Raw genomic sequence first — 11442 nt, forward strand, 5'->3', positions numbered from 1 at the left:
ACTTGGGTCGTCTGCATTGCAGGCAGACTCTTTACCATCTGAGCCTCTGAGAAGCCCATGAGCTGGAGGAGTCATAACTCTGCCCCAGGATGGTTTAGTCTGGTTTCTCCCTCTTCCCTGGACACCTGAGGGCATGTCTACCAAGTCTACATAAAGACTGTCTCTGATGAACACCTGTTCTATGAAAGGCACAGTTTCCTGGACACTTAATCTGGACATTTGTGTATTTTAAAAGAGGTGAGTATTGCACAGACATACCTGGGCAGGGCAGATATTAAATCAATTTATTTAAACCCTCAGCAATCAAATAACATCAATGAGGACATGATTTAGTGACAAGGAGAGATGAGATGGGAGAGGCAGTGTGAGTGTGAAGAGAGCAGGATCACGTTAATCAGGAACCAGGAAAGTCATCTTCATGTCATCGATCTTGATTCCACGGAGACGAGGACGTGTCTGGTCTCAGTGACTCTTTCTGTAGATGAATAAGAGAGAATCAAACGTTTAGTAGAGCTGCCTGTGTGCCAGCTCACAAGGGTGAGCCTCAGGCAGTAGGCTGATCCAGTGTCCAATTCCAGGTGGACCTCAACACTGCACATCTCTCTGACACACAGCACTTTTCCTGTGGAATGGTCCCCAGGATGTACATAAGGTTGGAGATTTCCCACTGGGGATTGATTCTATGAGTAATGATTCCACAGTGCATGTACATCTTCATCTAAGGATGATTTTCAGGCTCTGTATTTGGAGCAAACAACTCTAATCCTGAAACTTTTGTCTTTTGGGTCCTCAAGAATTACCTTCTTTACCTTTTTTAAATATTAGAATATAGTTGATTATAAATGTTGCTTTAATTTCAGGTGCACAGCCAAGTGATTATACATACAAAAGTTAGTATCTATTCTTTTTCAGATTCTTTTCCCGTTTGGGTTTTACAGAGTATTGCATACAGTCCCCTGTGCGATGCAGTTGGACCTTGTTGTCTATCCATCCTGTATATAATAGTTTCCATCTACTAACCCCAAATTTCTCAGACAGTAAGGTATCTGCCTGCAATTCAGGAGACCCACGTTCGAACGCTGTGTTGGTGAGATCTTCTACAGGAGGGAATGGCTACCCTCTCCAGTATTTTTGCCTGGAGAATCCCATGCACAGTGGAGCCTGGAGGGCTATGTTCCATGGGGTCGCAGAGAGTCGGACGCAACTGAGCAACTAATGCTATCTTTCACATTCACTTTTCAATTGCAAAACTCCCAATCCTTCTCTTCCCAACCCCCTGCCACTTGGCAACCTCAAGTCTGTTCTCCACGTCTGTGAGTCTGTTTCTGTTTTGTAAAGAAGTTCCTCCGTGTCATGTTTTAGATTCCAAGCAGAAGTGATATCTATGTGAAAGTGAATGTCACTCAGTCGTGTTCAACTCTTTGTGATCTCATGGACTGTAGCCCACCAGGTTCCTCTGTCCATGGAGATGCTCCAGGCAAGAATACTGGAGTGTGTTGCCATTTCCCTCTCCAGGGGATCTTCCAGGCCCAGGGATTGAATGTGGGTCTCCTGCATTGTTGGCAGATTTGTGACCATCTGAACGATGGCATTTTATCTACACTAAACTGAAAGGTGGAGTATAAAGAAAGATGAGCGCCAAAGAATTGATGCTTTTGGACTGTGGTGTTGGAGAAGTCTGTTGAGAGTCCCTTGGACTGGAAGGAGACCCAACCCGTCCATTCTGAAGGACATCAGCCCTGGGTGTTCTTTGGAAGGAATGATGCTGAAGCTGAAACTCCAATCCTTTGGTCACCTGAAGCCAAGAAATGACCCATTTGGAAAGACCCTGATGCTGGGGATGATTGAAGGCATGAGGAGAAGGGGACGAGAAAGGATGAGATGGTTGGATGGCATCACCGAATCAATGGACATGAGTTAGAGCAAGCTTCGAGACTTCATGATGGACAGGGAGGCCTGGGATACAGCAGTCCATGGGGTCACAATGAGTTGGATACGACAATGAGTGAACTAAACTGAAAACTATAAGTGACGTTTATGACATCTGTGTTTCTCTTTCTGACTTATTTCACTCAGCGTGATGAATATTCAGGTCCATCCATGCTGCTATAAATAGAGTTATTTGCTTCTGTTTCTCGCTGAGTAACGTTCCATTGAATATACGTACCACTTCATTTTTATCACATTCACCTGGACCCTAGTGCTTTTAGTCACACTTTTTGTTAAGAATCTTTCTCGACAGAACATTAAAAGCCATACTTTAGCTAAGATTAGTGTCCTTTCTGGATGCTGTATTAGTTGAGAATGTTTAAATATCTCCCTTTTGGAACATCTTTCGAGTAGGAATATATCGCAAATGCATGTTTCAGACAGTGTCGTTGGAAGGCGTTTACTGGTTCTGTGAGAATCATGTGAGATCAAACACAGGTCTTGCAGAAAGCATGAAAGTGGAATTTGCTCAGTCGTGTCCAACTCCTTGTAATCCCATGGACCGTGACAGTCCATGGAATTCACCACACCAGGATACTGGAGAAGCCTTTCCCTTCTCCAGGCAATGTTCCCAACCCAGGGATCAAACCCAGGTCTCCCTGGCTGAGCCGCAACGGAAGCCCAGGGATACTGGAGTGGGTAGCCTTTCCCTTCTCCAGCAGATCTTCCAGACCCAGGAATCAATCTGGGGTCTCCTGCATTTCAGGTGGATTCTTTACCAACTGAGCTATCTGGGAAACCCTGCTTCAGGGAAGCAGAGCTCTGTTTAATACCGATTCTACTGGAGGAGGAATGTATGGGGACAACCACGAGATCAGGACTGATGGGAACACTAATAATTTCCACCAACTCGGGATTCCTGCTTCTGTCTGATGACTCTGGTCTGCAAGATTCCTGCAGGATAAGACTCTCTCACCACAGCTGTTTGGCATTAATCAACCAAACTGTTTGCAATAGTATGGCTCAAGAGCAGTGAAATTATGGAACAAAAAATTCTTTAGTGACACATTTAAATTTTGGGGGCAAATATTTCACACATATGAAATAACAGTGTGACCTTATTACTTCATCTGGAAGGGGCAGCGCTAATAACGGACTGTGTTTACTTACGGAAGTGTCAGAGTCACTTTTTTTCACTCCTCTGGACAGTTATCTAGGGGAAAAAAAAGGGGAGAAATAAAAGAGCCACCGATTACTAACATTTCCCAGCATTTCCAAGTTTTCTTTCTTTCTTCCTTCCTTCCTTTCTTGTAATATCGGATCTTTAAAGAGATTACTTGTGGAAGAAGAAATTTTGAATAAGTTGACTTGTTTTCTGCTTTTTACACACCAGTTGAATGGTATGGTCAGGGGAAAAGGTATAATTCCTTTACCAGTATCGATGAAGTTCACGATATTTTCTTCTGGAATCTCTTTTTCTCTCACTGCGTTGTAGTACTCTTCTTTGTCTTGCGATTCAACATTATTTCCTGTGCCTGTAAAATCACCATGCGAAAAACAGGATTGTTGACCCCTGGGAACCCACGGAAATTTCTGAATCTATAGAACAAGAAATGGAACGTGACAATCAGATGTTCACTTGTATAATCTCAGAGCTTTCAATTGTTCCCATGACACAGACATGTGCTTTCTGTGTTAAGAATTGAGCCCAGTCCAACTTGGTGTTCAGGACACCCTACTTCTCAGCATCAGGAGCTGGACGACAAAGACTTGCCAGGATCATCATGACTAATATGGAACCTACCTGCTTCTCTCGCCTTCCTCGCATATGGACCTGTCAGTCATATCTGTTTGTACACCAAGCTTAATAGGAAACACCTTTCTCCCCTTCCACGGACACATTCACCTCATGACACATAATAACAGGGGGTGATTTACTCTTTCATGAACCTACCATTCTACCCATAACCTTTGCTGAAATGGACCCCTGTTGTCCCCATCACACACACCACTCTCAGTGCCTTGAGGGGGTGATGTCAGTGTTCATAAGAACAATGCACTTGAAACATGGAAAAGGGCAAAACTTTATAAGTGTCTGTTCCAAGGCTTACAGTGCATCAGAAAACTGATATCACATACTAACACATACATATGGAATGTGCATATATGGAATCTAGAACAATGGTACTGATAATGAATTTCTTTGCAGGGCATCAGTGGAGAAACAGTCATAGAGAAGAGACTTATGGGCATGGGGAGAGGGGAGGAGACGGTGAGATGTATGGAGAGAGTAACATGGAAACTGACTTGTCCATATGTAAAAGAGATGGCCGATGGAAATTTGCTGTATGTCTCAGGGAACTCAAACAGAGGCTCTGTATCAACCTGGGGTGGGGGGTAGATGGGGAGGGAGATGAGAGGGAGTTTCAAAAGGGAGGGGATATATGTATACCTATGGGCTTCCCTTGTGGCTCTGCTGGTAAAGAATCCTCCTGCACTCTGGGAGACCTGGGCTTCATCTGTGGGTTGGGAAGTTACCCTGGAGAAGGGAAAGGCTACCCACTGCAGTATTCTGGCCTGAAGAATCCCATGGATCAGGGGGTCACAAAGAGTCAGGCATAACTGAGCAACTTTCGCACAAGCATATGTATAACTATGGCTGATGCATGTTGATGTTTGGCGGGAAACAGTACAATCTATAAAGCAGTTATCCTTCAATTAAAAAATAAATAAAATTTTAAACATGAAGTAAAGTCAGCCTCATTCTAGATATGGCTTCAAATTTGTTGACATGTGTAAAATAAAATATTCTAGTAAAACTTCATTTTAAAAAATGTCAAGAGATAGAAATCACTTTGCAATGTCTGATGATGTGATATTCTTCATTTTATGGCCCCCTGTTTCTTGGAAGAGTACCTCCAGGATCCTTAATTCAGTGAGCATAAAGACACAGGCCTTGCGCCATGAATATGGAATACCGTCAGCACCTCCTGCTGTTCTGAATGAATCTCCTGACAGTGTACATGTTACATGACAATGGTTATGGAAATTATAGGATGTCATACCCACCGAATAATTGCACCAGTTCTGTCTCCTTGCCATGTTCATCCACATTGACAGTGTGCGTTAAGAGAGTGTTCTCGTCCCCTCTAATGAGTTGAAATTCATTGTGACCCGCGTCTACAAGAGAGAGAAAAGATACAAACAGCTCCACCTTACCTTGTTGTCAGTTAGATTATCGTGACACGTGGCGGGCATGAACAACAGCCCATCGAGTACGGACCCACTCACTTCATGCGTGCACAGAATGCTACTGTTAACTGTGGCAAGGAAAGGAGGCAAGAATTTTCCTCATCCTCACCTTTTCCTACAATGAGCCAGTCACTCTTTGCTCTCTTACTAAGATGCTTCATAGAACGTGTGTTCTGATAAACTTAACGGATTCTTTTTCTGCTTGTTTATGTATTTATTTTCGACTTGCTGAGTCTTCCCTGCTGCCCGTGGGCTTCCTCCACGTTTGGTGACTGTGGAGTGCAGTCTAGGTGTGGTGTGCAGACTTCTCATTGCTATGCCTTTTCTTGTTGCTGAGCACAGACTCTGGGGAGCATGGACTTTGGTAGTTTCAGCTCGGGGGTTCTAGAGTGCAGGATCAGTAGTTGTGGTGCATGAGCTTAGTTCCCCATAGCACGTGGGATCTTCTCGGATAAGGGATTGAACCTATGTCTCCTGCCCTGGCAGGCAGATTCTTGTCCCCTGGACCACCAGGGAAGTCCCCAAGAGTGTTCTAAACAACGTACACATATTATCAAATCCAGGTTCAAAAATTCTTTGTATTTCTGTGACCCCAGCCATGACATTGTTTTCTCTTGACAAAAATCAACCTACCTTGTGTTCATTACCTTCCTGACTGCCTGCGCAAGCCAGGCAACCATGTGAACACTTTAAGTATTGTGTTTCCCAAGCCCCTCAGTCGGGATTATGACACAGACTACCGCCATGTCTGCTGGTGTGAAGACAGCTTACCTGCTGGGACATGTAGGCAGTGACTACCTAGAGGTGACATCCTTCCAAACCTGGAGTGCTGCCCCTCCTCTCTGTCCTGCCTGTCTGCTCTGCAATGCCTGTCCACTCGGCCCCATGTGTCTTGACAAGGAGCAGCTCCGACCTACTGTGTGTCACACTGCACTCTCTATGTCCATTCTCTCTGTCCTGGCCTCCACCTCACCTTCCTGCAGTCTCAGCAACATGGAATGTAAAGATCCCCATCTGTGTTCCTGGAGCATGCAAACACCATTGCTCAGTCTCTGAAACACTGAAAATTATTAGTGCGCTTGTGAAAAAGAAGGCAGCCAAAGCAGCTTCATGTCGGGAGCCATGTTACGCATTACTGACAAAATGGAGGCACCCCCAACCCATTCTCCTTCCCACAGGCACAGACCCGGGATGAAGGAGTTAGGCCTTGTGATTCTGACTTTTTTTTTTTTCCTCTCCTTGGCTGAGTTGACTTAAAAGGAATATTAAGGTGCTTATTGTTTTTGAGAGGAGCATGAGAAGGCACAAAACCTTCTGCAGCTATGCTCAGAAAAGAATTCATAAAGTTAGTCACTGACATTTGTTCAAGGAGTTTTACAAAAGAGTGTCCCAGGATGAGCACATAGGCTGCAGCTTGAGGACATGGGAGGGATTGCTATCTGAAGCCTATTTGTGAAGGAAATGTTTATGGCAAAGGAGTTTACTGAATTTAAGGCTTAGAAATAATTAAAATAGAAGCTGAAGATTTAAGGAATGTTGTAATGTTAGTATATTTTACTGTAGCTTATAGAGGTTAGGAATTTTAGAGATACTATAGCTAGAAGCCTTTTTAAGAGACAGTGAGCTCAGGATGTTAGGGGCAAACAGGATTTAGAAAGATAAATAAACTGAGGAATGTAGCATGAGTTACAATGTAACCACACGTTAACTATAGGACACATAAGAAGAAGTAGATAATAGATGTTAAAGCTGATTTGGGGGGAATCGCTGAAGCAGGAGCTCTGTTTGAAAGGCAACAATGATTTACAGAGATAATAAGTCTGGGTGAGGGGGAACTGAAAATGTCAAACCTCTGACCTAATGTTTTTGTAAAAGTATAAAAGAAAGTCTTAAACTTGAAATAAATAGGCAGTCCAAGAAAACTGGGAGGCTGGCTCGTTTCTCACTGACCACTCACCCTTTCAGGTTGAATCCCTGGCTGCTGGAGCTGGACTCTGGCAGCTTCAGAGTCTCAGAGCCCTGACGAGAATATGCAATTTTCCCAAGGCCACGCTGAGTCCACCAGCCTTGCTTCACGTTGGGACAGCTTAGTTCAGACTATGCATGTCCTCAGATTATCAGTGACCACCTGTGGTTCACCATGGCTTCACCAAGGTGGGCATAGCATCATCACTGAATTGACTGTGATGTTTATGAAGGGATGGGGTCATGAGAGTAAACCTGTCTTCTGGGCGTCAGCTCACCATCAAGGCCACTGCTGTACTGGGCCTGATGCAGGTGCACCTCACAGTCCCCAAAACAAAGCTGAAGGCTGCAATGGCTGGTCCCCAAGAGACCTTCCGAGAAGTCTTGCACTTACATTTTTCTCCCTTGTTTAGTCATTGCGTAAAAATCAAGCTAAAAGGGGTTGCAAAAATGGAGAAGAGTAAAGACAGTGGAAGCATTCATGATTCAGCCAAAGGAAACCATAGAGTGGGAGTAAGGAAAAAATGAAGGCATAATATAGGAAACCTCAAATATCAGAAGTTATCAATCAAAGTATGGGGAAATATTTCAGGCATGAATTTTACTAATTTGTGGCTATCGCATATGTACTGTATGACTACTTAATTTAGGCAAGGGTTATAATCACATATTGATCTACTTAAATTTTAATCAAACATGTTTCCCTTAGGGCATGTGAAAACAATATTGTTATTTAGGGCCATTATAAAGAGCTCAGAGATACAAAGCTGGGCCAGCATGCCCATTGCTTTGTATAGAAGCTGCCTTTATGGTTGAACTCATGATGATTTCCTTGAGTTCAAGTTCATCCATCTCATCTTGAATGGACTAAGATATTATAAGATTGTTTTTAAATAGTGAATGACACTAATATGCCACCTCAAGATAAACCCCGAGACCTCAGTTCATAAGCCTGTTGTAAATTATCTGTGAGAATTCTATGAAAGAGAAATTGTACACTCATGTTTAGCCACATTGTTCTGGTTGATATATAATCGCTATGCCATGTCTGACTCTCCATGACTCCACGAACTGTACCACACCAAGTTCCTCAGTCCTCCATGATCTTCCAGAATTTGCTCAACTTCTTGTCCTTTGAGTCGATGATGCCATCCGACCATCTGATTCTCAGTTATCCCCTTCTCCTCCTGCCTTCAAACTTTCCCAACATCAGGGTCTTTTCCAATGAGTCAGTTCTTCGCATCATGTGGCCAACGTACTGGGACTTCAGCTTCAGTATCGGTCCTTCCAATGAATATTCAGAATGTATTTCCTTTACAATGGATTGATTTGATCTCCTTGCAGTCCGAGGGACTCTCAAGAGTCTTCTCTAGCACCATCATTCAAAAGCATCTGTTCCTTGGTGCTCAGCTTTCTTTACACTCCAAATCTCCAATCCATACGTAACTAGGGGGAAAAAAAATACTGTTGAGTAAATGGATTTTGTTGGCAAAGTGATGTCTTTGCATTTTAATAAGCTGCCTTGGGTTGTCATAGCTTTCCTCCGAAATACAAATTATCTTCAATTTCGTGGATGCAGTCACAATCCACAGTGATTTTCGAGCCCAAGAAGATAAAACCTGTTACTGCTTCCAGTCTTTCCACTTTCTATTTCCATAACGTGAGGGGACCAGATGCCATGATCTTAGCGTTTTTGAATGTGGAGTTTCAGGCCAGCTTTTTCAGTCTCCTCGTTCACCCTCATTATGAGACTCTTAGTTCCTTTTCATTATCTTCCATTAAAGTGGTATCATCTGCATATCTGATGCTGTTGATATTTCTGCCAGCAATCTTGATTCCAGCTTGTCATTCATCCAGCCTGGCATTTGGCATGATGTGCTCTGCATATAAGTTATAGAAGCCACATGAGGATATCTTGTACTCTTTTCCCAATGGGAACCAGTCTGTTGTTCCATGTCCAGTTCTCACTGTTGCTGACTGACCCACATACAGGTTTCTCTGGAGCCAGGTAAGGCAATCCGGTATTCCCATATCTTTTAGAATTTTCCACACTTTGTTGTGATCCACACAGTCAAAGGCTTTACCATAGTCAATGAAGCAGAAAGAAAAAAAAAATGTTTTCTTTTTTTTTTTTTTTTTCTAGAATTGCCTTGTATTCTCCATGATCCAGTGAATTGATCTGGTTCATCTGCCTTTTCGGAATCATGCTTATACGGCTGGAAGCTGTCTGATCATGTACTACTGAATCTTAACTTGTAGGACTGTGAGCAGTACCTTGCTCACATGAGAAATGAGCCCGACGGTGTGGTAGTTGGAACATTCTTTGTCATTTTCCGTCTTGGCGATTGAGACGGAAACTGACCTTTTCCAGGTCTGTGGCCACTGCTGAGTTTTCCAAAGTTGCTGACACATTGCTGCAGCCCTTTAACAGCATTGTTTTTTAGGATTTTAAAGAGCGCAGCTTGAATTCTGTCACCTCCACTAATGTTGTTCATATAATGCTTCATAAAGTCCACTTAACTTCACAGTCTAGGGTGTCTGGATCTGGTCTCGTTGAGTTACACTCCATTGAGGGGAGACGTTTCAGTCCCTGACCTCTGATTTTTAGTAGGAGCAGAATTCAGATGTATGGGGTTATTGAAGAAAGATGAGACCAAGATTTCTACCTGAATGTACTCTTTCCAGAGAAACGTTCATACTTACAGTCAACAGCATAAAAGTTTCCTTCCTTTGTGCCTGAGACATATTTTTCTATGCATTCTCCATTCTCCCTTAAAAAAAAAGCATATTCAAGTTAGTTGAGTAAGACAATAAAAATTTGATGTATAATTAGCATTCTTTCTGTATGACACCCAAGAATATGTGTCAGGTATCACCTCAGTGCTGGTGAACAATTTGACCTTCAAAAGGGACAAAATATGTTGTCTCATATGCAGTCACTGTCAAGTGACAAGGATGGTTTGTCTACACACTAAATCTGACTAGTAGTTACAATGACAACCTGCAGATACAAACAGGTCAGGTGTAAAGCCAATAAACATAGAGAAATCTAGAATTTTAGGAAGAAAGGAAAAGAATGAACTTTTCCTTTATATATATAGTTTCTGAAAACAGAGAGACATAGGCATCATGACAAACCTGAGGGATTGTCGCAACCCTGGCAGTGAGTCATTAGACAATGAAAGTGGAAGTGTTTGTCACTCAGTTGTGTCCGACTCTCTGTGACCCCATGGACTGTAGCCCGCCAGTCTCTTCCTCTGTCCGTGGGATTCTCCAGGCAAGGAGACTGGAGTGAGTTACCCTTTCCTTCTCCAGGGGAATTTCCGAACCCAGATTTCGAATCTGGGTCTCCTGTATTACGGGCAGATTTCTTACCCTCTGAGACACCAGGGAAGCCCTCAGTAGACAGTATGAGAGCCATCAGGCCTTATGAGACAATATGAGATCCCCCAGGCCTCATTACACAATATAAGAACCACCAGGGAAGCCCTCAGTAGACAGTATGAGAGCCAAAAATCACAAAATTTAAAAAAAAGTTTAATTTTCTCCAAATACACAGTGTTCCTCCACCACAATACCAATATGAGGATTAAACCTGAAAGACACATATCTGCATACAGACACATTTCACACTCACAAAGACACTTGCACAAGCAAACACTTAAGTACACTTGATGTGCTTATATGTTATGAAGAAATTTATGCATATAATATATGATAAGTATATATTATTACCTTTGTAACCAAAGAGGAAGTGGCTTCACATATGTCCTCTGCACATGTATGTGAAAAAAAGGGGTATTTGGCATATATAAAGAATCTTCGTGAAACTAATACTAAAGAGAAATAACCCTACAGGAACTGGATTAATTTTTGAACAGACACCTTGGAAAAGAATGCCCACAGTGAAGTGTGGTGAGTGTTCTTAGTCATTGAAAGTGAACGTGGCAAGTCATTCAGTCATTTCTGCCTCTTTGTGACCCCAATGGCCTATACATTCCATGGAATTCTCCAGCCCATAATACTGGAGTGGGTAGCCTTTCCCTTCTCCAGTGGTTGTTCCTGACCCAGGAATTGAACTGGGGTCTCCTGCGTTGCAGGCAGATTGTTTCTTTACCAAGTGAGCTTCAGGGAAGCCCTCTTAGTCATTAGGGAACTGAAAATGCATAGAAATCACTGAAAAAAACAGCCACAAAGTGGGAACACAACAATTATCCATATAACTTCAAATACACACAATTTTATCTGAGCAGACAAACTCCTTTCATTTGGCGTGGAGAACGTGATTCTTTGCAT

General features: G+C 42.8%; 1 protein-coding gene across 1 annotated transcript; it reads right to left on the bottom strand.

The window, feature by feature from the left end:
- Positions 1 to 267: 267 nt before the first annotated feature.
- LOC102188300 (odorant-binding protein) lies at positions 268 to 9917 on the bottom strand (the record flags this gene model as incomplete). The annotated part of the gene is given in 5 exon segments (XM_018044050.1): positions 268 to 475; positions 3100 to 3142; positions 3363 to 3464; positions 4999 to 5109; positions 9850 to 9917. Coding segments are annotated over 4 exon segments (301 nt in total), but the record flags the coding sequence as incomplete, so codon positions are not given.
- Positions 9918 to 11442: the final 1525 nt, after the last annotated feature.

This window comes from Capra hircus (assembly GCF_001704415.2).
Source record: "Capra hircus breed San Clemente chromosome X unlocalized genomic scaffold, ASM170441v1, whole genome shotgun sequence".
Lineage (NCBI taxonomy): Eukaryota > Metazoa > Chordata > Mammalia > Artiodactyla > Bovidae > Capra > Capra hircus.